The sequence below is a fragment of the Rhinolophus sinicus genome, chromosome 12, assembly GCF_057876585.1.
Source record: "Rhinolophus sinicus isolate RSI-liver-muscle chromosome 12, RSI-T2T, whole genome shotgun sequence".
Taxonomy (NCBI): Eukaryota; Metazoa; Chordata; class Mammalia; order Chiroptera; family Rhinolophidae; genus Rhinolophus; species Rhinolophus sinicus.
In genome coordinates this window covers 52,262,723-52,288,972 of record NC_142512.1, presented here as the reverse complement: position 1 = coordinate 52,288,972, position 26,250 = coordinate 52,262,723, and the positions used below count along the sequence as shown (strand labels likewise).

The following is a 26,250-nucleotide window of genomic DNA, read 5'->3' as shown; positions in this document are numbered from 1 at the left end:
AGAACCCCACCCAAGGGCTGTTCCTGAGCAGCTAACTCACATTACTGCCCTTAATGGCCCTCAAGACTGTGCTGGTAGCAAAAGAAGGCTGGGAGATCGCTGAGAGAAAGAGCAGCAAGGTTGTTCACATGTTTTCAATGATTTAGTTGCATAAAACATTCAAATTTGTGAGCACAACAGCAACACTATTGAAAAACTCCAAGCACGTGATGGATGAACTCTGTCTTTCCCAGCAGTTCCCAGCTTCCAGCTCACATTCCAGAAATATTCTAAGATATACTCAGGCTCATTTGGGTCAGCTTCCAACTCTTGGGACTAACTAAGAAGCAAGTGCCATCCAAGGCTGATGAGATTTGGCAAATGTTTTTCATATCACTGAATTTTCACAAGAGGTTTCATTGCACGGCATAGCTCACCTCCCAGAGAAAAGAAATATTCAAATTGTGAAATCAGGGTTGGGATGTTTCCACAGAAGTCATGATTTTTGAATAGGAGGGTGTGTGAGCTTAATCCTCTGTGGCCGTGCCTGTGAAGTATGTGAGTGTGTGTGTGTGTGTGTGTGTGTGTGTGTGTGTGTTTCTGTGTTTCTGTGTATGCAGCTACTGCTCTTTCTTACAAAGCTTCATCAGTTTAGGTGAGGCCCAACGTGACGCTTATTGAAGCTGCTCTGGAGCCCAAGACGTGTGCTCTAACGACAACCACCATTTTCAAATGCTTCCTATATGCCAGAGAGCAAACCAACAAATAAATAATATTATATTATCTAACATCTTCACTCAGAAAACACTGAGCCAGGTATTATTATTCCTATTTTAAGATAAATAAAGTAAGGCTCCCAGATGTTCAAAGTCATATCAATGTCTGCCTGATCGCAAGCCTGGGGTTTCTTTCTGCCACACAATTCCCTTCCCTGGCAAATTTCTAGGATTATCTGACGTAAAAACTGACTTCACTGTCAAAACACTAAATCATACCCGCCCACCTCTCCCCATAATGGGAACTTCTGGGGAGGGGAAGGGGAGAGTGTGCGGACGGTTTCTGGGAAGGTGGCAAGTTTCTATCTTTTTATTTTGGTAGTGGTTGCACAGTGGTGCTCGTTTTGTGATGCTCCATCAGGGTGTACACATATGATTTGGGCTTTTCTTGCATTTGTTATACTTCAATAAAAAAATTTCTTGAAAAAATCCTTTTTCTTAGCAACTAATCTTAGAGGGAAGCCTGCATATCATGGCCCAGGTGTTCGAGTGAATTGTCAGGAATTCCTTGATATATAGCAAAGTTAAAACTGAGACAAATATATTGATTCCCTGGCCATTTACAAATAAATTTTAAGTGGATCATAATAAAAAGTGATGTGCAATAATAAAATAATATTAGGAGGAGGCGATCAGCATTAAATGGGAAGGAAAACTTTGTAAACACATATATCGCTCTCTTGGGTACCACAAAAAGTTTAAGCCAGCTTCTGCTCTCAGCAGGCTCACAACCAAGCTGAAAAGACCAAGCGAGTATTAGCAGTAAGTAGATAATTGTCTTCAACTATAGTAGAACTTGTAGGAACAAGCTCTCTCCCAATTTGGTGGTCAATAAACCCAAAGGAAGTGAAAGTTCTAATGGGCCACATCCTACATTTCATGTGTTGGTAATTGAAATGGGAAAGACCACACTTGTTCAGTAGTTTGAAACCTTTGACCTCCAAATCTTAAATCTTTCATAAGGAATATTTCTATCTTTATATGATAGTTTAAACTTGGAGAGGCACATATATCTAGTCACCAGGATGCTTTTGTAATTGATTTGTAATTATGTTCCTTTTTCTTGCATGCACTTTCTACTGAGGCTGGATTCACAACCTCAAAAAACACAGATCTAATACTAGTTTACCTCAAACTGCAATGGTTTTATAACTTCCAGACTGGGGCTGTTGTTACAAAATTTTCTCCTCTTTTATAATCTAGGGGTCTAGAGACCTGGAGAAGTCACATGGACTCTTCAAATCTACAGGCCTGCTTCCTCCAATAGTCAATTTTCCTTCCTTTGTGTCAGAAATAGCCAACAGAACACAGGCCGTGCATATGAAACTTTAATGTGCATATTTATTTCCTAGGGATCTTGTTAAAAAGCAGGTTCAGGTGCAGCAGATCTGGGTGGAGCCTGAGATTTCACATTTCTAACAAGTTCCCAGGTAATGCTAATGCTGCTGGTCTATGGACCACACTTGCATAGAGAAAAGAATATTAGACTTGGAGTCATAATTCCTGGCTTTTAGTACTAACTCTGCCATTTTCTACTTTATTTTCTTGAACAAGTCACTTTGCTTCTCTGGACTTCAGTTTTCTCAAACATAAACTGTGTAATATGGGAGGAGGGTGAATCAATTATTTCAAAGTTTGCATTCATGGAATTTTCAGAGTGATATTTTGATTAAAAAACAAAACCCAAACCTCCAAGTATAACACAATGCACAGCCTCTCAGGGGATGAACAAATAAACTGATATCAGCAAAGGGGAAAACAGGAGGGCTAAATAAAAAGGGCAGAGAAAGGGATGAGGAGCCATGATGACTTCTTACTGCAAATATTAGGTTCTGATTCTTTCAAAGCAATGGATTTTGGATTAAAAGTGAGAACTTTGAAATAAGCAAACACTTTCAGGAGGCTATGAGTGAAACAAGGCTGGAGGGCAGCTTTCTGGAGTCACAAGGGAGTCTTATGGGAAAACAACAGTTTATTTCTGCTGCAGAGCATTTCGATGTCTAATTTTAGCCCACTTGGCCAGGAATTCAGGTCTTTGACCACAACTACCAGACCTCATGGGGTTGGAGCTTGGATGGGAGGACAAACACAGACTCCCACAGGGCTACACAGGCGTTCAAATGGATGAGAGGCAGAAGGGAGGGCATGAGAACGCGACACAGGTGATTTAAGTGCATGAACGAAGCTCCTGACAATCTGAGCCTCTGGCGGAGGCCCCTCCCCAAAGGCGCACGCATCTCTGTTTTGAGCCCCAAACAGGATCAAACAGAAAGAGTTCCCCAGGCTAACAGATATGGACTAGTTTCTTTTTAAGTCCCGAAGCCACGTCAGGGGAAGGAAGAGAACTCCTGGTGACGGACGGTGTCCCCTCCCAGAATTGGGATGGGGGCGGAGGACTGGAGGAGATTCTTACCTTATACAGGACGTGGTCATTGAACTCAGGGCCAGCTCCTCCCTGGTAGGAGTCGAATCTCTGCAGGTCCATGCCGGGCTTGGAGCTCGCTGCTTCCCGTTCTCCCAGCGTTCTGCGTCAGCGCTCCCAGAAGCGCGGTCCTGGCTCTGCTGGGTGCGGCAGGCTCGGGTCTAAGCCCCGCCGGCCGGGCCGCATCCGAGTTCAGCACTGGACAGCTCCCGCAGCGGCTGCGGCGCCGTACCTGAAGCTCAAGCCGCGGCTCCCCTTGGCGACCGCGGCGTTTCAGCACCAGGAACAGCGATACCAGAGTTCTGAGATCCTGACCGCTCTGAATCCTGTCTCGTGACTCAAGGATGCTGGGAGGGACGCAAGATTCCAGTCTAGCCTGACAGTGGTTCATTCGTATCCCATTCAGCTCCCGGTCTCCGGAGGCTCCGCGACCTGGCTGCGTTCTCAGGGCATTGCGGTCCCGGGAGCTCACGGTTCCTGATTTTCAGTGAACAGAGTTCTCCGTCACACAACGTACAACGTAGAACAGCTCTCCTCCCGCGTTTGGAGAGGCGAAGCCCTGCGGCGCTGGCACCGCTTCTCTTTTCTCCCTGGACAGTTCTCCTCAGTATGTATGAGACAAATAGCAGTTTCAAGCCTGAGATTGATAGATGATGGGCTTTAGGGGTCCCTGAAGTCTCTGAAATATTTTGCAAAATTCTGCTTAACTGCATTTTCCTTGGGAGAGGGCCTTGAGCTTAAACTACACTCTCTAGGATGTATACGACCCCAAAAAGTTAGGAACAACTGGCTTGGGAGAGACAGAATGATGTTGGTTAAGAGCACAAGCTCCACAGGCTTTGAAAACTATCAGTTGTGTAACCTTGGGCAAGTTTCTTAACCTCCCGTAAGTGTCACAAAATAGAGATAATAATTATACCTACCTCGTGGTGTTGTTCTGAGGATTTAATGAGTTAATTCATGTAAAAACCTAGAGCAGTGTCTGACGTGGATTAGGAACGCCAAACAATGTTAGCTATTGTGCTCTCTGGGCAAGGGGCTGGGGAGATGTGGTACCTCCCCTAAATACCAGAGTCTTGCTGCTGGAATTCTAATTTACAGAGTTGCATCACACCTGAACTAGATGAGCATGAGGCTGACCACCACCGGATCTGGGGGCTGCGACTGGGGCCTCAGAGATTTTCCTCATATGATGGCCGTGGTAGGTGCCTGCCCCACTAGACACAAGTCCTACCACCACTGACCACTGGAGTCAATCTTAATAGGGAGGGAAAGAGCCAGGCCTAGGGTTTAAAGGGTGCATTTCACTCTTGGGTTTCAATTGCTTTTTGGCTGGGTGATCTTAACCAAATCACTTGCATTTTCTGGAATTACTTACTCATTTGTCAAATAGGTAGAGCAATGTGTGTCTACCTCACTGGGTTTTTCTGAAGAGTAAATGAAACGATTATGTGAAAATATTTTTTCTTTTGAACTGTAAAGCAAGTTTCATTTATAAATTGTTATTACTATATTCTCTATGCGATAGATACTTGGTAAATACTGATGAAATGAAAAAACCAGGGAAACGTTTGCGCAGTTGTGTGCAGGACAGTTTCTCTAGGTCTACAGTTGGGGTTCTTAACCTGAGGTGGTTAGGGAAACTGTGAAACATTGAAAACAGTATCAAGGGTTTTGCCTACATGCACTCCTTTCTGGGGGAGAAGTCCCATGGATGTCATTACATTTTCAAAGTTGTCTATTCAAAGAAAGTTAAGGACCAAGAGCTTAGGTTCTAGAAACTCTCATCATAACTTTCTCCTGAGCTTCCTCACCATTCCTCACTGTTGTAGATAAGAAGGTTCCAGAGGACAGCGGTTGCTTTGCCTGGGACCTAATATTTCTGGAAGGGTCTCCACTTCTCAGGGTGTTTCCAAGATCTGAAGATTCAGAAACGTGTTTTCATTTGTTTCTCTGAGGGTTATGAAGAGCACATGGCAAGGATCTGAACCAATCTGGAGTTGATGATGGAAGAATTCCCTGAGAAACGATGTGTAAGCTGAGATCTGGAGGAAGGGTGGGCATCTGCCGGGTGAACGGAGTGGTGGTGGTGTGACTCCAGGCAGAGCCATAGGATGTACAAAAGCTTTATGGTGGCAAGTCTGGCTGCAGTCCAAAGAGGGAGGAGAGGGGATGATGGGAGAAAAGTCTAGAGAGATGGGTAAGAACCAGATCATGTGGGTCATGTGAAGAGTTTTGGACTTTGTGCTAAGAGCAGCGTGAAGCCACTAATGGGCTTTCAATGGGGAAGTGATATGACAAGATGTGGGTTTTAAAGGTACCGTTCTGGTTGCTGTGTGGATTAACTGCCAGGAATAATGTGTGCATCTTTTTCTTATTGATTTTAAAATCTCTTTATATATTAAGGACATTAATCCTTTATGTCATAAATACTGCATTATTTTCTGTAGATTGCTTTTCAAAGATTAACTTTGTACTTTTATTGTACTGTATTAAAGTTTTTAATCTTTAAGTGTGGGCTGAGTATGGGCAGGCATTAGTTAGGCAGAGGATATCAGAAGGTACATTGTTGAGAAAACCATTAAAGTAAAGGAAAATAGACATTCTTTAGAAAATGTGTCATTAAAATGTGACCTAGGCGTCAATAGTGTTGGATTATGTAGGGTTCAGTTACAGCTTCCCCTTTATATTTGTGGTTTATAATCCACATTTTTATATTAATGGTAGGTTACGTCCTCCCTGAGAAATTAATCTTTATCAGCATCTCCTGATATGTGGAATTCGTAGAGCACTCATTTCCATTTTAATATAGAGGATTTCAGTCCTTTGTCTGGGAATAAGAATCATTTTTGGTGGGTTCCATTTCCGTACCTGTCACGATGGGAACTAACTAGGTTAAAGACCTCCCCCCCATTTCTTCTGTTGAGTCATACCCCTCTATTTCCTCTGCTCATTCTTCTTGATATAGTTAAACCACTATTTTCTGCTCTTTCATTAGTCAACTCTACAATTTCATGTAACAGAATTAAACCTCCATTTCTTGCTTCATTAGCCACAGATTGTATCGTTTTAGTTCCCAATATGTGAGATGAAAGATTAGCCCCCCATCCTTCCTTAGACTTTGCTTCCCCTTTCATTTCCCATCCCCCAGCAGATATACTTTTAAAAAATAACCTTTTTATTTTAGAATGATTTTATGTTCACAGAAGAGTTACACGAATAATGCAGAGAGTTCTTGCCCTATAGGACTTGGTTTCCCTGCTCTAATCTGACTGATTGCTTCCTGGGACTGCTGCATAGCTGTAACCTTGTTGTTTTTCTTTCGTTTTTTTCCTGTATGGGTTTGGTATTTCCCATGGTTCATACCTTCCTCTTTCTTGGTTTACTCCCTCGTGAACTTGGTTTACTTTCCTTGGTTTACTCCTCATGAATTAGCATTTGAGGAAGTTACTCTAGAATGTCCACAAATAGCTTCTTAAGAAAGGGGGCGTGGGAGGTCCACTTTCTGAGGCTTTGCATATCTGCAAATGTGTTTGTTCTACACTTACTCAGTTTCAGCTGGATTTGGAATTCCAGGTTGAAGATGATTTCCCCCAATTTAGAAGACGTGACTTCACTGCCTTCCAGTACGTCAACAGGAGTTAGTCCTGCTAATTGGAAGTGTTGCTGATCGGAAGTCTGTTCCCAGACAAAGTCCTCAGTTTTGGGAATGGCCCGTTTTATTGTTCATTTTTCTTTGGCAGCTTTTAGGATGTTGTCTTGACCCATGGTTTTCTGCAATTTCACGTTAATTTATTTAATTGCATACCTTTTTACACGTATTGTGCTGGGTACTCCGTAGACCCTTTCAGTTTGAAGATGCAAATCTACTTTTCTCTCTGTAAAATTCTCTTGATTTAACTTTTTTCCTCCCCTTAATTATTCCTTTTTCCCCCCCTGAAGGTCCCAGGTAGTGAGATGTTGCATTCCTTCGATGGTTCCTTTGGGTATTTAAAAACAAAAAATATCATATTTTACATCTCTGTGTCTTTGTTTTATGAACTAGGATATTTCCTCAACCTCACCTTCAAATCGTTACGATGCATTTAAAAGTTTTAGTAACCTTCCTTTCAATTTCCAAGAATTATTTTTTTGTTCTCAATTAAAACGTTTAATTATGGTAAAATACACATACCATGAAATTTGTCATCTTAATGTTTAAGAGTACAGTTCGTTAGTGTTAATTACAATCACATTGTACAACCAATCTCTAGAACTCTATTCATCTTGCAAAACTGCAAGTCTATACGCGTTAAACAATAACTCCCCATTCGTCCTCTGGTAACCACCATTCTACTTTCAGTTCCTATGATTTTGACTACTGTAGATAACTTACATAAGTGGAATCACACATTATTTATCTTTTTGGGACCAGTTGATTTCACTCAGCATAATGTCCTCGAGGTTCATCCATATTGTAGCATGTGTCAGAATTGCCTTTCTTTTAAAGACTGAATAATAACTCATTGTATGGATGGACCAATTTTTATTCATCCATTGATGGGCACTTGGGTGGCTCCCACCTTTTGGCTACTGTGAATAATGCTGCTGTGAACATGGCCAATATACAAACATCTCTTCGAGAGCTTGCTTTTAGTTCTTCTTGCATATATCCCCAGAAGTGAAATTGCTGAGTCATATGGTAATTCTGTTTTTAATTTTTTGAGAAACCACCATGCTCAATTTCTTTTTATACCTTTGTTTTATAGATGTACAGTTGACCCTTGAACAACATGTGTCTGAACTGCAAAGGGCCACTTATACACAGATTTAAAAAAAGAAACATACAATTGTCCCTCTGTATCACAAGGTTTCGTACCCACAGATTCAACCAACTATGGATCGAAAACAGTATTTTCCAGCTGTGGTTGGGAATCCACGGATGCGGAGGGCCAGCTGTATGCATTGTTCTGTGCCATTTTATATACAGGACTTGAGCATTCTTGGATTTTGGTATCTTTGGGGAGCCCCGGAACCAGTCCCGCATGGATGTTGAGGGATGACTGTAGTTAAATGTTTTGGCGAGTCAAAAATTATATGTAGATTTTCAACTGTGCAGAGGTTGGCACTCTTAACCCTCATGTTTGTTGTTCAAGGACCAACTGTAGTATCATCTCAGATCTCTCTATTTAAAAATTTCTCTCTTGTTCTTCAAATGATCTCTGCTTTGATCAGAGTCAGCTTTGCTATTTATTTTGGTTTTCTTTTTCATGTTGCTGTTTTAAAAAATGTCTACAGATTCTTGTTTGCTTTCATGTTTAAGAAGGAGGCATTACAAAGGCTAGCTGAGATCTCTGTATGTGGGCAGGATTTGTAGTGGGTTAAACTTTTGGGTGAGTGGTCAGGGAGTCTGCTGGTAATATGGGGAAACCCTAAAGCTACAGTGATCTGGATTTTATTCTGGGAGTATCAACACCTATGTAATTGTCTTAGGTGTCCTTGACCTCACTTTTAAAAATTAACATTTATTGAGCATATACTATGTGCCAGATACTGTGCTAAATGTTTTATACATTATCTCATTAATCTCAAATAATTCTATGAGATAGTTATTATTGTATCCATTTTACAGAAGTGAAAACTGAGGCTTCAAGAGTTTCAAAAAGCTTATGTAGCTAGTTGGAATCTGAAACCAGAATACGTGGCTTCAGATTTTGTACTCGTAATGAACATACTATTTTGATTCTAAAATTTTGAGTTGAATCTCATGGGCATTAAGTGGCAGTTTCATTTTGGGTCCCTAAGGAAATAATCTCTAAGCTATAATAAAACAGGTGAAATAGGAGAAATACTGAGTTGAGTAGATTTGAAGAAAATATCCAGAATAAGCTCTATGAGGGTTTAATGCTGCAAAAAGTTGTGAAATGGGAAGATGGGATAGCCTTTCTTGCATTAATGACCCAGCAACATCTCTCCCCTAGTGGAGGGCTTGGCACAGCTCCCATTGCCAGGCTCTGGGCTCTTGGCATGAGTGAGAAGGACACTGTAGGGAAGGAGCAGTCTGTTCCGCAGCCACCTGCACCCCTCCCCCACTCCCGGAAAACTCTCCCTGATACCAGACTTCTGCTGCCTTGTCACCTATTAGTGTCTTTAATGGGTGCTTTCTGGGATGAATAATGAACACACAAACCTTTATAATGACACCATGTGCCAGATTCTTGGGCATGCAGTATCTAATTTAAGCTCACCCAAGAATCCTCTGGAGGAGGCGCCACTTCTTCCCTTGGGAGCAAGGTTCAGGGACCTTCATTTAGTCCTGAGATCATGCAGATGGCAGATAGAGCTGAGATTCGGGCCCCAGCCGTGTGGCCCCACATTGATATGCTTTCCAGATCCTGCAGCTGCCTCGTTTGCATTGAAACATCAACCCAGAATTGCACGGTTCAGGAAAAAACGGCGGAGATTCATTCAGTGCTTTTAGCTCCATTGCTGGAAAAACTCCCTGGCATAAGGACTTTTTCCAACCTTTCCTGCCGCTCAGTCAGGGTCATGGGGAGGAGAAGCTAAGGGGTCTGCCTCTAGGTATGGAAGCTCCTAGTGGTGCTACCACCTCTGTGCCAACACCCCATTCCTGGTACATGCATGGGAACGCCACAAAGCACAGCGCATGTTCCAGAGCTTCTCTGACCTGGAACCTGGGGCGGTACGATGGCCCCCTGGGCTAGGACTCCACGAGCCCGTGGTCCTTCCGGTGGTCATCAGGACTGGCGCTCTCTCCTGTCTCACACACAGGCTAGCAGCTGCTGACCCCAGGACACCCCGAGCCTCCAGGCAGGCTCCCCAACTGAGCTCTAAGTTCTTTGCAACTCACTGTCTCCTCCTTGTGGACTTTTGTCCCCAGCAGCGTCTCAGAAACTGGCCACTGTGCTGTTGGAGAACTCACAGCAGATCTGGGAAGTGGGCTTCTTTTGCCCAATATTCAGGGGAGCTCAGACAAAACGATAAAGCAGTGTATCTGCGCTTCTCTTCGCCACGCTTCCTGCTCTGTCTTCTCACTTAGCCCCCTTTTCACACAAGAAATAGCTATCATTTGCATCTTACTTTGATTTTAAGCGCACATATCATTGTTTGGGAAGGTATTTGCTCTTTAGGCTTCATATTTGACTGCGAGTATTAAAAAATGAGTTTTTCCATAGTCAGCGGCAGGTGTGTGTACATGCACATGTGTGTGTATCTCTGTGTGGGAGGCATCATATTTTTGAGGGCCTTTCTTTGCGGAAGCCACATCCCATTTGGCCAGGACCCTCTTCCAGGCAGGCCCTCTTACCCAGCTGGCCACCTGCTTGCTGGCATCAGTGGATTCAATTTCAGGTATTTTCCAGAAGAGGCAGAAGGTACTCTGGGCTCCTTCGTGCTATCCTTTGTGATTTTTCTCCTTGGGGCACACTACTGAGTATCAGAACTGGTAATCGGAGAATTCAATCCCTCATTCCATACACTGATAATGCAAGGATGTCAAGTCATTTATTTGTCTATTAACCTAAATTTTCTTCAACTTGGACCTTAGGCTGCAGAGAATCAGGATAATCAAAATAACTGAATTGTTACACACTCATCATTTGTCCATGAATAGTTTGCTTGCTTTCATTCATTCATTCATTCATGCATTCATTCATTCATTCAAATGTAGTAAGAAGCTGTGAACCCAAAGTAAAAGCAATGACCTTGACAAAAATAGAAGGCTATCTATTGTTTCCCTCTCCACACTCTTTTGAAGAAGAAAAGGTGGCATTCTTCAGTAGAATGCAAATGTAGAAAGGATTGCTAGTTAACACCTAAATATATACTTTGTTTTACAGTAACAGAAGTGTCTGTTGGACATATGGCTGGGAAGTTAAAAACCATGTTTCCCAGCATTCCTTGCAGCCAGGTATGGTCACATAACTACGAGTAGGTTCTGGCCAAGGGGATGTGTGAGCAAAAGCCATGCCTATACCTTCTGAATCATGCCCTTAAGAAGAAAGGAGCAAGCCCTCCCCTTCCCGTCTTCTCTCCCTCTTACTGGAATGTGGAGGTGGTGGTGGAAGCTGGAGCAGCCATCCTTGACCTTGAGATGGAAGCCAGGTGCTGAGGGCCGTAAAGCTACAGGCTAGAAGGAACCTGAGGCCCGTGGAGCTGCCGTATCAGCCTCGGACTGCTTACCCTTGGATGTTAGAGGAAAGATAAATGCATTTCTATCTTGTGTTTGCCATAGTTATGTTGGCTTTTAATACAACAGCTGAATGCGTATTTTAAACAATATAGTTGTTATGTGTATAAAGAGTAAACACTCCACCAGGTGGTCAAAAGAGCAAAGGAGCAGAGAAGGATGGGAGAAAAATACTTGCCTGAATGAAAAATACTTGCCTGAATGAAAGACAGGGGTGTGGGGAAGGAGGGGACAGGGCCGGGTTTAGCGTGAGGCAAGAGAGATGCTTAGGGACCGTCACTCTCAGAATCATCCAAGCTTTTACCTTTTGTGCCCTAGTTGTCCCTTTTGTAGTCTTGATCGTGGGAAGGAAAGGAGATGGGTAATAGAAGGATAGAAACTGAAGAAGAAGAGGGATGGTGGTAACACAGAAAGTGAGGCGAGAGTGGGGATGGGGTTGGGTGGAGAGGAATTATGGGAGAAGAAAGGGAGAGAGGAAAGGGAAAAGAAAAGAGTAAAGTTAATGATTCAAGTTAATGATTCAACATGGAAAGTTTTTAATTCAGAGAGAATATTCCTTTACACCTTGTATTTTAGAATTGAGAGAGATGGAAGGTTTAAAAATCAGGCATAGACACGGAGAAAAATGCTGTACTCAAAAATACTTAAAAATCAGGTGTAAACAGGGAGAATGTGACAAAGGACAGGAATGTGTGACAGTCAGGTAAGTGTCAGCCACACAATACCCCACAACCATATTTGAAGTGAGGATTCTATGCAATGTCTATGGCTGAACTAGAGGGAAAATCTACAAGACAAGCTCTGAGGATGGGACTTTTGTCCCATGCTTTTCCCATTTCCAGGAGGCCAATACAGGGGTTAGAGTTATTTTGTCCCATCCTATCAGCTATGGCACCTAGTCTTCTGGGTGAGCAATGGCTGTGAGACACAGTAAGTAAAATGGGCCTGGACTAATCTGCAGAGTCTAGCCCTGCCTCTGTCTGTTATATATCCAGTCATTCCATGATCTCATTGCCTGCCCCACAGGTTTCCTATAGTACGAGCCACGTAGACGGGGAGATCCAGACCTCAGAAAGGAGTCACAGGGACAGAGGGCAGCTGACTGGATAGTGCAGTTGTCTGGAATTGCTGTTTGGCCCACTACTAACGGGTGTGCATGAAAACATAATTCAAATAGGGCTTTGTTTCCTTCAGAGGGCTGGGAGAGAGTCTCGGTAGAAATGGAGGTAGACGGGCAGTAGACATAGGAGGAGAGGCCGTTTTTCTTTGGGGAAGGCCCCCTATGTAGAGTGCTCCGGGCCATTGGGGTCAGGTAGGGCAGAATCTGCAGGGAGTGTTTAGAAGCCAGGGAGGTGTTGGAAGACCCAGAGTCCCAACGCTCATTTATGGAAACACTTCCGGATCCTGCTTTGGGATCTTGTTCTGGTCTCCCTGGGGCAATAGCACATCCAAGGGACCATGAGCAAGACCCATAGGAAATAGTGGAAAGAAGGACCACCTGAGTCTGGAGTGGGTTAGGACGGAGCCAAGGATCATCTACTACTCTGAGCAAGCACCCCCAATATTTCACTCTGGACTTGCCGTGGACAGACCAGAATTCCAGTCTTTACTTTGCCTCCAGCTTACCTGGGCAAGACATGTCATTTCTCTTCTGAATCTCAGTCTCCCCGTTTTTCAAATAGGATTTGGGGTGGGGTGAGAAAGATATTTACAATACATCGTATATTTGTAATGTCTTTATAGTTCATGTTCATCATCATTTTTACTCCTCCCAACATCAAAGAAGACACATATTATTGGTCCCATTTAATAGATGGCTAGTAAAAGTAGTTAGTATGTGCACTGAGGTCTCTTTCCACTCTAAGATCCTTCCAGTAGTAAAGCTCTGTGATTCTCTCACCACTGTGTAGCAGAGTGTTCTTGAACACCCACTGTGTGCAGGGAACTGGGCTACAAAGGGGCTTCTATATGGCATAGAGTCATTTGTCTGCTTCCCCCACTAGATTGTTCACTCCTTGAGAGAAATACACATGCCAGCTTCTGCTTTGTCTCTCTTAAAACACCCAGAACTGTGCCTTATCCTCTGGATAAAGATGCAAAGTCAAGCCACAGGAAACAAGCACTCTTGGTATGTGTTGAGAATTCACTCTGGACCCAGAGCTTGGCTTGTGCTGTAGAGAAGGCTTCTCAGGCATTTTTGTTTATCACGAAAGCAGCGGCTTTTGTTTACCCTCTTATCTCCAGAGATGCTTTCAGCCTCGTGAGACGCAGTCATCAATCAACATTTACTCTCCAGATACTACCCTGTGCCAGACACAACAGGATGCACTTTATCAGCCTCTTAATTTAGTTTATGTTTCAGGTAGAAGCCAGGCAAGGAAGATCACCCCCCTCTATCAATTCCCGCCTCTGCTTCTTTTTGGAAAAACAACCCTCAATTCAAAAATAAATGTATTTAAGGATCATTTTCCTGGGGGTGGAAGGAGGCTAAGATATCAGCTGGTCCAAGAAAAACAGTCATGATGGAAAAAGGGGACAATTTGTTTAATAGAATTTCAATTTCAGAAAAATAACATACATTCGGGGAAGTATTGTTAACAGAACGTTAGCAGTAATGTAGTGAAATTGTGATGATTTTTATTTTCTCAGTCTTCTGGATTTTGCAAAATTTCTATAGCGAAATACATTATATTTAAACTTGGAAACAAAAATTAGAAAAAAAAAAGAAATTCTCTTTCTTAAACTGGGTGGGGGCACACAGGTGTGCATTTCATTATTTTTCTTTATCATTTACTTATAGGTCATATATACTCTTTGCATAAAATACTTAACAGTCTAATTTTTTTTTCAGTTGCAGAACCTCTTGTTTAGTAAAATTTAATCTGGAAGCTGTCTTCATTGAAGCGGGGGTTCCCTGGAGGCTATGCTAACATGTATCTATCCTAAAGAATGTTTTGTGTGCACTTGAGAAGAATGTATATTCTGCTGCTGCAGGATGTAATGTTCAATATGTCTGTTAGCTCCATTTGGTCAAATGTATGGCTCAAGTCCAACATTTCCTTGTTGATTTTCTGACCAAATGACCTAACCAGTGCTTAAAGTGGGGTACGGAAGTCCTTTACTGGAATTGTATTGTTTTCTATTTCCCCTTTAGATTTCTTAGTATTTGCTTAATATACTTAGGTCCTCCGATGTTGGGTGCATATATATTTTCAACTGTTATATCTTCTTGATGAATTGACCCTTTATCATTATATAATGACCTTCTTTGTCTCTTGTTACGGTTTTTGGCATAAAGTCTATTTTGTCTGATATAAGTATATCTACCCCTGTTTTCTTTTGGTTTATACTTGCCTGGACTATCTTTCTCCGTCCTTTCACTTTGAGCCTATGTGTGTCCTTAAAGCTGAAATGAATCTCTTGTAGGCAGCATATACTTAGATCTTGTTTTTTTAAATCCATCTAACCAGTCTGTGCCTTTTGATTGGAGAATTCAATTCATTTACATTTAGAGTAATTATTAATCTGTAAAGACTTACTAATATCATGTTATTAACTGCTTTCTGAATGTTTTGTAGTTTCATTGTTCGTTTTCCGCCTCTCTTTCTATCACCTTTGCGAATTGGTGATTTTCAATGGTGGTATGCTCTGACTCCCCTCTCTTATCTTTTGTGAAACTACTATAGTTTTTTGCTTTGTGGTTACCGTGGAGCTTTCATAAAACATCTTATACTAGATAAAACAGTTCATTTTAAGCAGATAGCAACTTAACGTTGATCACATACAAAAGCTTTACCCTTTCACTCCCCCTTTTATGTATTTGATGTCACACTTTACCCGTTTTTATCTTGCACATTTGTTTAAAATTGTAGTAGTTATAGTTATTTTTAATACTCATTTCCTTTAACATTTATACTATAGTTTAGTGATTAACACATCATCACATTACAGATTTAGAGTTTTCTAAATTTAACTATTCAACGTTTTGAATATCTCAATTCTGCTGTGTCCTGGCCTATAGAGTTTCTGCTGAGAAATCCACTGATTCCTTAATTTGGCTTCCTTTGTAGGTTATGATTTTTTTTTACTCTCACTGCTTTTAGGATTCTCTCTTGTCTTTGAATTTTGGCAGTTTTATTATAATGTATCTTGGAGAAGGTTTTCTGCTTTGAGATAACGGGGATGATCTATTAGCTTCATGAACTTGAATGTCCAAGCTTCTTCCCCAGTTTGGGAGGTTCTCAGCTATTCTTTCTTTAAATAAAGCTTCTGCCCCATTCTCCCTCTCTTCTCCTTCTGCAACTCCGATTATTCTGAGATTTGTGCTTCTGATGGTGTGACCACATTGGCTTTCTTTGCTCTTTCTTATTCCTTTTTTCTTTTCTCTCCTCTGACTGGATTATTTCAAAGTTCCTGTCCTTTAGCTTGCTGATTGTGTCTTCTGTTTGGTCTGTGCTGATGTCAATGTTTTTCGTGTTTCATTTTATTCAAGAATTCATTGAATTCTTCAGCTCCAGAATTTCTGTTGGGTTCTTTTTTACGATTTTGATCTCCTTATTAAGTTTCTCATTCTGTTCATGCATTGTTTACCTGATTCAGTTCAATTGTTTTTCTGTGTTTCCTTGTTTGAGTCCTCAAAACATCTATTTTGAATTCTTTATCAGGTAGATTGCAGTTTTGTGTCTTTGAGTTTGGTTATCAAAGAATTATGATGACGACAACGATGATGATGGTGATGTCATGGGGCTTTGATTCTTCGTGTTCCTTGGAGGTTTGCATTGATGTTTTTGCATTTGAGGTGGTAGTCACCTCCGCCAATGGGCTTCAGGTGGGAGATATTTTGCATTGGTTCTGTTTATATCTGGGACTTTCTCCAACCTTGTATGGATACATCTGCTTCATGTTTCTTGCTCCCCCTCATGGCAGAACTGTTAAGCTTGTATATGGTCTCTTTATCATCATCACTCATCAGGCTGGCTGTTGGAAACCTCTCTTGCTTTCCAGAAGGTGATGCTACAGCTCAAGTGTGTGGTTTTCCTTTCCCACAGAGGCCGGCTTGTTTCCTGAGCACAGAAACAAGCCCGGATTGTTTTCTGTCTATCAGAGCTTTCTCCAGCCGCCACACTTGGAATGTGCACAAGGATGTGGCTGCAGAGTGGGGGAGGTGTGGGTTCCACATTTGGGCCATTTGGGTTACCCACGGTCCGGGTCAGGGGGAACCTTGGTGGGGTTTTCCCAATCGCTCATGGGTGAGTTTTCTGTGGGAGTTCTGAATGCAGTCAGCTGGAACCACATCGCTTTAATGCCATTTAATAGTCTTGTCTGCCCCTTTCCCACCCTCCTCCCTATCCCCAGTAATGGGGGTCCTGCCTCAATATTCTGGTGGTTACAGAAGGAAAATGGGTTTATCCAACTGTGTCCTTCACAACTGGGGAAGCTGGACACTCTCCCTTTCCTCTTCAGGAGAGGTCGCCACAGGCTGGTTTAGCCCCACTCTGTGCTGCCTTAGGGAAGGCGTGATGCTGGAAAAGTTTCCTTTACCCTCTCCAGTAGCTCTAACCTCGCCACCCCCCTCTCCCCGCCCCAGTGGAGTGCTGGAATCTTTTCTTGAAAAGCCTGGACTTCTCCAAAGGCTCTCTCATCAGTGGGTGTCTGCCCAAGTCAGCACTCTCCAGAATTTTTCCAACCGCTGCCACGGAGGGCTGGGGCCAGTCATTCACACCTGCTGGTTACACAGCGTATATGGAGGTCTGTCTGCCTATTACTCAATGCACAGGTGGGCGAGAGTCCTCCTGGTTCCCTTGGTACTGATCCCACAGCTCCTACAGAAGCACGATTGTTCATGGATGGATGCCCATTTTTAATTGTTAAAAACGGGGACAAAAAGGAGGAATGTCTTATGCCACGTGAAGCGCTTGCTCACTTCTTTTTAGTACTGACTAATATCTCTTTGATTGATGAAACACAGGTGATTTATCCGTTCACCTACCGGAGAGTATCTTCTTTGCCTCCAAGTTTCGGCAATTATGAATAAAGCCGCTATAAACATCCATGTTCAAGGTTATTTTTTAACATTCCAAGGAGACCCTACAAGCAGGTCCCAAGGCCTGTGGCACACTGATTTCCTCTCCATGGCCACAGGGCTATTGCGATTTCCAGGTTATGAGAACAGAAGCAGACTGCCCCGCTACTGTTTTCTAGTACTTGTTTGCTGAACACTTGCTGTTTTTCTTCTCAGTTTCTTCCTTGGGAAAAAAAAAAGGGCAGAAACAACAATGATTGGGTTTTGAATTGAAGCCATAATGGTGAGAGGTGGCCATGAAAGCAGAAGTAAGGGAATGCGGTCTTTGCGCTCTGCAGGGTAGGATCAGCTAGAGTCTGGAATGGCTGGGCTGTGGAGAGGGAGAAATGAGCTCAGCGGGTAGAGCCATGAACCTGTTTGTGGCCGCATTCATTTTCTCTCTTCCTGGTGCCTGGGACAGAAGTGTTGATAGAGAAATGAGTAAAAATACCAACAGGGAGGGAGAAATTGAAATCGCAAAGACTTCTGTTTATTTCTGTAGCCATTCCTGTGTGCTTAGTAGAGGAAATGATAAAATCATCTGCGTTGTTCCAGAGTTGTTCATTCCAACCAGTCTCACCTGCATTTAACAAAGTTTTATGTTGAAATAATTTTAGATGATATAGCATTTTGTAGTTTGCAAGGAACTTTCTATTCGTCAACTCTTTTAACTCTTACAACTCTGTGGAGGTAAAGCAAGGTAGGTACTTTTTGACTCCATTCTATAGATGAGAAAACTGAGGCTCAGAGGTTATTTGAACTGCCCAAGGTCATATAGCAAGTCAATGGCAGAGTTGAGACTAGAATTAGGGGTTTTCACTCTCAGTCTGGTGCTCTTCCCAACGGCTTGAGGTCAGGGGCAACTGAGGGAAGTGAAGGGACAAGTGGAGGTGAGTGGGGTGGTGAACACAACATTGGTGGGGGCGGAGGGACATGCACAGAGACACAGAGAAGGGGGTTTAGGGGTGGTGGCAGGTGTGGATGAGGATGGGCAAGAGTCACTTGTTTTGGGGCTGGGCTTAGTAGTCTCAGTTCAGTGGAGTCACCATGCTTCAGGGCAGAACTTGGCTTTGACAGTTGAGAATTCCATTCTGATTTTCATTTCATCAAATATTTACTCGCCTAAATCCGAGGTCCTGTGCTAGACAAAAGGAGGTAAGATTTACTCTCACAACCCGGGAACTTTATTGTTGGCAGTGATGGGACTATTTCACCACACTCACACTGTCCAAGAGACTGATTTATAAGCCTGACTTTTAATTTATTGATTTGCAGTGGGAAATATCCCTGACATGATAATTGGTTATTTTTACTTACCAGGTGGAAAGGTCTGTTCAGGAGACCAAATGATTGGTCTGAACATTGCTTGATGAAAACAGAAAGAGCCACCAGCCATGGGTACTGTCAAAGGTTGCCTATGTCCTGTTGATTCAGTCTGCTGTTTTTATATTGTGATTTTGTTTGCCTCAGTAATGGGCTGTCACTTTCTGCTGGAGACACACTAACACATTGCTACTCCCAACTATTTCTTCTGGATTCTTTCCTGGTTGTTAGACACCCTTATCCTGCCATCTCCAGCCTTGTGGCTCAGAGACGGTACCTGAGGGTGAGACACGTGGGTTCTGGAATCTGGTGGCCAGTATTTGAATCTCAACCCTGTCACTCATTGTAACTCATACACACACTTAACCTCCGTTTCCCCTCCTGTAACCGGGGCTAAGGCTCTTCCCAGGGGAATGCTCTGGGGTGCTTTTGGCCACAGACACTCGGGGAGCTGAGTGTGAGAATCACCCCAGCATGGACTGTAATGGCGACTAGTCAGAGTGTGGGTTAATAGGGAAAGAACAGCTAACAGCTGGTATCTGGAAATGATGGAAAAGTCTGCAGCAGTCAGGAGGAATGACCTTTCACTTCCTGGAAGGATCTCAGAATTTTGATGTCCAGCTGAAAAAGTAGCTGAATAAGATGCTGTTCAACTTGAAATTGATGTAAGATAAATATTCAAAACAGGGCATTTCTCTGGGTGAAAAGAAGAAGATAAAAAACAGAGTAGAGATCAAATAAAAGCAAGAAAAGGCTTATGGGTGGGACTGAAAATCGCAAGCTGAGGTGTACGATTGATCGGGTTCTATGCATCTGAGGTCCCTACTGTACAGAAAAATGAAGTCATAGGGCAGATGTGAGGCCTGCATGAGATAATGTAAGTAAAGCCCAGGAGAGTCCTCAGGCAAATGCTTAGCAACCTTGCAGCTCTTGCTTCTTTATCTTTCCTAACACACGTATGCTGTAGCTTAGCTACTTCCTGGTGATATGTCAGGGAGCCATTGCATTTCACCAATAAATATTGAACGAATCACGACAGCGGGCCATGAGTTGTGGGCCTCATCTCTTGGGTATTGATTCCTTTTGTCATTAGTTTTATGAAGTAGGAGTTCATAGAACAGGACTTTATAACAGTGAGATAAGAATCCCTCCACTTTATAGTTGAGGACACAGAGGCCTGAGTTTTTGATTTTAGCCATTCTAGTGGCTGTGAAATGGCATCTCATTGTGGGTTTTTTTTTGAGGTACATTTACAATTTTTATTTAAATTTATGTTAATATGAATACCTTATTTATGTTACTGTCTTATCTGTGAAATAACGACATAAGCGTATTCAAGTTAGTGATGACACTAAAAGATCTACTAGCTAGGAAGAAAGACAGGATGAGGGTGGGTCTCTATGTCCACATGACCAAGTCTTTTTCTGAAAATGATGATCTTTTGAACAGAGGTCACCTTTTACATATCTATGTGCCTGTTTCCTGTTCTTAAAAAATCTTGTGGTAAGATATGCATAACATACAATTTACCATGTTAACCATTTTAAAGTATACAGTTCAATGGCATTAAGTATATTCCCATTTTTGTGCACCCGTCAATACCATTCTCATTGTGGTTTTAAATTGCATTTCTCTGATGACTAACGATGCTGAACACCTCTTCATATGCTTCTTAGCTATTCATATATCTTCTTTAGTGAAGTGTCGGTTCAGATTTTTGGCCTAATTTAAAATATTGAATTGCTAGCCATTTTAATGGTTATTTACAAGAGTTCTTTATATACCGTGTTTCTCCGAAAAAAAGACCCAGCCAAAGCATCAGCTCTAATTGGTCTTTTGGAGCAAAAATTAATATAAGATCGGGTCTTATTTTTATATAAGACTGGGTCTTATATAACATGATATGATATGATATGATATGATATGATATGATATGATATGATATGATATGATACAATATAATAGGACTGGGTCTTATATTAATTTTTGCTCCAAAAGATGTGTTAGAGGTGATGGTCCTGCTAGGTGTTATTTTTGGGGAAACACGTATTCTAGATATCCACTGTCTATGGTTCACTGGTGAGACACATGTATTGCACATATTTTCCCCCAGTTTTGGGTCTGCCTCTTCATTTTCTAAATGATGACTCTTGAGGAACTGAAAATTTTAATTTTGATGAAATTCGATCTGTAATTTATGGTACCATGTTTCCCCGAAAATAAGACCTAGCCAGACCATCAGCTCTAATGCGTCTTTTGGAGCAAAAATTAATATAAGACCTGGTCTTATTTTACTACAATATAAGACTGGGTATATAATATAATATAATATAATATAATATAATATAATATAATATAATATAATATAACCAGGTATAATATAATATATAATATAATAATATAATAATACAGGGTATAATATAATATAATATAACATAATATAACATAATATAATATAATATAACATAATACCGGGTCTTACATAATATAATATAAGACCGGGTCTTATGTTAATTTTTGCTCCAAAAGACGCATTAGAGCTGATTGTCCTGCTAGGTCTTCTTTTCAGGGAAACACGGTAGTGCTTTTTGTGTTCTAAGCAAATAATTGCCTACCTCAAAGTTCTGAAGATATTCTCTTATGCCTTTCCCCCCTAAAAACCTTATGAGTCTAGCTTTTATATTTAGGTCTGTGATGATCTTTAAATTAATTATAATGAATTCATGTCTATGGTGAGTAGAGGTCAAGGTTCATTTTCCCCCACATGGGTATTCAGTTCTTCCATCACTGTTTTTCCTTTTCCATTGAATTGGCTCGGTGTCTTGGTTGAAAGTCAGTTGATCACGTATATATGAGCTTATTTCTGGACTCTCCATACAGTTCCAATGATCTATTAATCCAACTTGCCCATAGACTTAGGGGGACAACGAACTCTTTAACTTGCAACTTCCTAACAGATAACCACAGAAAGACTTGAGCCCCTTTTGTGGCTGCATCTCACCACTGTTTACACCCCTCAAGTTTCCGGGACACTCACTCTCACGCCTGTGTGAGCTCACACCGAAACTTCTGTGGAATCTAAGAACTGAAACTGCAGGCCGGTTTAGAAGGAATTGTGCAATGTTAGGCAGTTCCTAAGAGGCACTGCTTGCATGGTTTTTGTGATTCCTAATTAAAAGCTTGTTTTCATCGTTCTCTCGCTGATTAGGGGACCGTGCACGTGAACATCAGTGGGAATGTGTAGTTCTTTGTATCTGACTGTGAGCATTTGTATGTGTTCTTCTATGGGGTTCACCAACTGGAAAACGGACCTGCAGGTTGAACTTGTACACTTGCCTGGAGATATCCAGAACCACTGTGGCTCAGATTCTTTTCCTGGGACATCTTGTGGGCATAAATGTTTTTGTCTTGGGTTCCCTTGGTATGTGGTCACCTCAAGTTTGTGAGGGGGTCCAGGGTTCAATCAGAAACCAGAGTGTAGGAATGTGCCACCCACATCACGGCATTGCTGAGTTCCTCTTCTGTTGAGTTCCTCAGGGAACAAGTCAAGTTGTGGGGGTAGAGGGCGGAGTCTACATTACAAGTTGTCCGAAAATGGGTTGATGGAAGCAGAGGAGGTGGAGGGACACGTGGCAGCACCATTGAGTACAAGCCTCCACAAGGTGGGAACAGGCAGGGTTTATATCACTAGGGCTGGAAAACTAGGGTAATGGGGGGAGGAGCAAGGGCCTCCCTGACACAGATGTCCCGAGTGTGACAGGGCTCTGGGGCCTGAGGAGCTGAAGCCCAGTGAGGAGAAGGAAGAAAATAGGAGGGAAACTTCTTTCCAATATTCATGTTTTCTCTGTGACCTTGACCTCTGGCAATAAAGGTCTCCAGTAACATCCTTCTGCTAGACCCAAAGGTCAACTTTCCCATCTACCTCATTGACGTTATCGGCTGCTCCCTTTGGAAACTTCACCATATCACGTCCCCTGGTTCTCCTGTTTCTCTGAACTTAATTTCTTGGTTTTCTGCATTGGCGCCCCTTCCTCGGCCAACCCCATAAATGCCAAGGTCCTCCAATACCCCTGTCTTCTTCTTGATCTGCAGCAGAGATTCTCTCAGACATCCTCGTGGTTCTAATACATGCTTAAGTTGGAGAACATTCTCGTCCGATGCTGTCTCATCCATTCCACTGGTCTCACTGAACCCCTCCGTCAGACTCTCCAATCAACATATCTACCTTCCGGGGCTGGGCCCGGTGGTTCAGGCGGTTAGAGCTCCGTGCTCCTAACTCTGAAGGCTGCTAGTTCGATTCCCACATGGGCCAGTGGGCTCTCAAACACAAGGTTGCTGGTTCAACTCCTCGACTCCCGCATGGGATGGTGGGCTGTGCCCCCTGCAACTAGAAATGGCAACTGGAGCTGAAGCTGAACTGCGCCCTCCACAACTAAGACTGAAATGACAACAACTTGAAGCTGAACGGCACCCTTCACAACTAAGATTGACACACTGTTCCCCAATAAAGTCCTGTTCCCCTTCCCCAGTAAAATCTTTAAAAAAAAAAACAAAAAAGGAAAAAAAAACATATCTACCTTCCAACTCTCTCTTGGACCTCGACCTAGAGATCTTCTCACGACTGTTCCTGAAGCTCCTCCAACTGCCACGCCCCAGAGCACACGTCTCGTTCCCCTCCCACCTGGCTTCTCCCGGGTTTCCTGACTCAGTTGATGGTGTCCTCAGCCCCATGTTTACCAACTCTAGGCACCCTGGACTCATTTCTGGCTCTTTGTCCTCCCCCTCCAATGGGTCAAGCATCTTGTCAATTCTACTTTTATGTCATACTCTCAAATTTTTCTTTCTTTGGTCAATTCTCATAGTCACTCTTGTGATTTGGAATTTTATTAGCAGACTCTCCTCTTTCCAGCTCATCCCACATACACCTGCAGGGGAAGTCTTTTTCTAAACCTCACCCTGATCGAGTCACTCCTTTGGTCAGGGACTACTTGTCATCTTCAGGGTAAAGTTCAAGGCCTTCCATGATCCATTTCCTGTGCTTGCCTCTGTAACTTTATCGCTCCCCACTCCCATGACATTCTGTGCTCCAGCCAGAGTGGACGGATCTAGCTCTGAGCTTCTCTTTCTGTTTTTTTTTTTCTAAGTGATTGCTCTGGCTATAAAAATCTTTTCATTTTCTAAGATCTAGTTCCAGTATCACTTCCTCTGTAAAGCCTTCCCTGGTCTCTCTAGTCCCAGCTAGTCACACCCATTCTCTGGGATTGCTCTGGTGAATTGCAAATCCCACTGGGGCTGGGGGATGCCCTGTTCATCTTTGTATTTCCCCACTCTTGGTACTGGGCCTGCCCCAGAGTAGACACTTTGTAAAGGTTGATTGAATTGTTGCTGAGTGAGAAAACACTATAAAAATATGTATTTCCACAGGCACTTCTTTGTTGCCTCTTTGCTACACAAATCAAAGCTCAACTCTTGGTAATTCTTTGACAAGCAAGTGGGATATAACAATACATATTAAAATTGGTCTGCTTATGACAAACTTTATTCCTTTGTCCTTGAAGTGAGTTATCTAATAAAATACAGTAGCAAAAGAAAACATTCTTGGCCAAAATGAAGAACTGAGAAGAGACCTTCATTGGAGAATTTTCTGCGAATGATCCTAAAATAGATTTGAGGGAAAAGCAGCGTTGACACAAATTTCCAGGAAAGATCAAAAGCTTGAAAGTGATGGTTTTTGAGAAGCCATTCTGTCCTGGAGGCTGTCTATGCTGACCAAATGATTCATGGGGTTTTTGAGAGGAGAGAATTAGATAACAGATGCAGAAGTGCTTGGAAAAGTCTAACACACTATTCTAGTCAACTTCATATCTGATGCGTGGCTTGTAGAGTGCTTCTCCTGGGACCTGGTGTTGTCCCAGCTGCTTGATGGCCTTCAATTGGCAGAGAGAGAAGGTAGAGAAGTGTCTTTGAAATAGATGCTTCCCTGGTTTGGAGGTCTACTTTCAGCATCTTTCTTGTCTGGTCAACCTTCTTGGGTGCTCAGTGGGGACCAGTAGGTAAAATGGGTGTGCCTGAGGGATGGGCACTGAGGAAGGAAAGAGGAGCAAAAGAGCCACTCAGCACCTGTCCCCGTGTTCCTCCCACAGTTCTCTGCTCATCAGTCTCCCCTCCCTGCTCCTCTGAAGGTGCCCCTGATCCTGGGCCTGCTCTGTTTTGTGATCTGGGTGAACTGGCCTCAGGAAGGTGACTGAGGGGTAAAGGGGAAGCCCTCCATTTCCTGTCTACAACAGTTTCTCATGCCAGGTTTTGGAGGAGCCAGACTTTTGACCTTCAGCATCGAGCCCTTCTCAAGGATAATCAGAAGTGATGACTCGTTTATACCTGTGACCTGCGATGAGTGCCCAGGACTAAACCCCCACTGGATTGTGCTAGAGGTACTGGGACCAGGGACACTCTTCAAATGGCCGGTGATGGCGGAGGACTCTTGTGTGAGACTCTAGGACTCTGCTTGACCAAACCAACGTGGACCCCAAACTGGAGATTTCCACTTATCTCGCCACAGCTCAAGATCTGAGACAGTTTCCTCATCCAGGAGGCTGTCTGGAGGCCGTGGTCCTGCTTATCCCATCTGCCTTTACTATTGGTTGTATATGTATCCATCGATCTCCTTTTTTTCTGTATCTGCCCCTACTTCTGGGTCTTGCACAACGGGTGTTTATAAATGTTTCTGGAATAAACTGACAAGAGGTGTCAGCAGGGTTGGTTCTTTCTGAGGGCATCTGGTGGCAATCTTTGGCATTTCCAACCTCTGCCTTCATCTTCACACAGTGTAGTCCCTGTGTGATCTCTGACTCTCAATTTCCTGGGAACTCTATCTTTTCCCCAACACTTGCTCCTCCATCTGTGTCTTGGGCTTAATGAACTGTACAAGTCTCAGCCCCAAGTGGAAGAATGTTATGAATTGTGTTCAAAAGATGCCCAGTGACCTAGTACTGCTTATTCTCCCATGTCTCTCCCAAAAGTCCCCTCCACACTGTTCCAGGGACAGTCATTAACTGCTTAGAATATTGCAATGCAGTCCCAACGGTCTTCCTGCTTCCATTCTAAACATCTTTTAATCTATGCTCTCAGCACAGTGTTCTTTTCAAGACGCAGCTCTTTTTCTAATGTACAGTTCTTTTTCGTCTGTGGTAAAATATACATGTAAAATTTACCATCTTGACCACTTTTAAGTGTACAGTTCAGTGGTATTAAGTACATTTACATTGTTGTGGTACCATCAACAACACTGTTGCGGGACTCGAGGAATTGAACTGGCAACCTTGTGGTTGAGAGCCCACTGGCCCATGTGGGAATCGAACCGGCAGCCTTCGGAGTTAGGAGCACGGAGCTCTAACCTCCTGAGCCACCGGGCCAGCCCCTGCCCATTTTTGAATCAGGTTGTTTGATTTTGTTGTTGAGTTTTAAGAATTCTCTATATATTCTGCTTACTAATCCTTTATGG

General features: G+C 42.8%; 2 protein-coding genes across 7 annotated transcripts in view; one reads left to right on the top strand and one right to left on the bottom strand.

Annotated features, from left to right (window-relative positions):
* The window catches only part of RAB37 (RAB37, member RAS oncogene family), a 47,844-nt gene extending 44,158 nt beyond the window's left edge, over nucleotides 1-3,686 (bottom strand). For 2 of the 6 annotated variants that reach the window (XM_074319341.2, XM_074319342.2), the window contains exon 1: nucleotides 3,169-3,686. In XM_074319341.2, the coding sequence (XP_074175442.1) occupies nucleotides 3,169-3,188 (20 nt within the window). In that variant the 5' untranslated portion in view covers nucleotides 3,189-3,686. The remainder of the gene's footprint in view (nucleotides 1-3,168) is intronic. The other 4 variants (XM_074319344.2, XM_088802374.1, XM_019745515.3 and 1 more) reach the window with 4 other exon arrangements.
* LOC141568778 (CMRF35-like molecule 5) overlaps nucleotides 3,647-26,250 on the top strand; it is a 33,804-nt gene continuing 11,200 nt past the window's right edge. The window contains exon 1 of the mRNA XM_088802376.1: nucleotides 3,647-3,784. The gene's annotated coding sequence lies outside the window, so the exon portion shown is untranslated. The remainder of the gene's footprint in view (nucleotides 3,785-26,250) is intronic.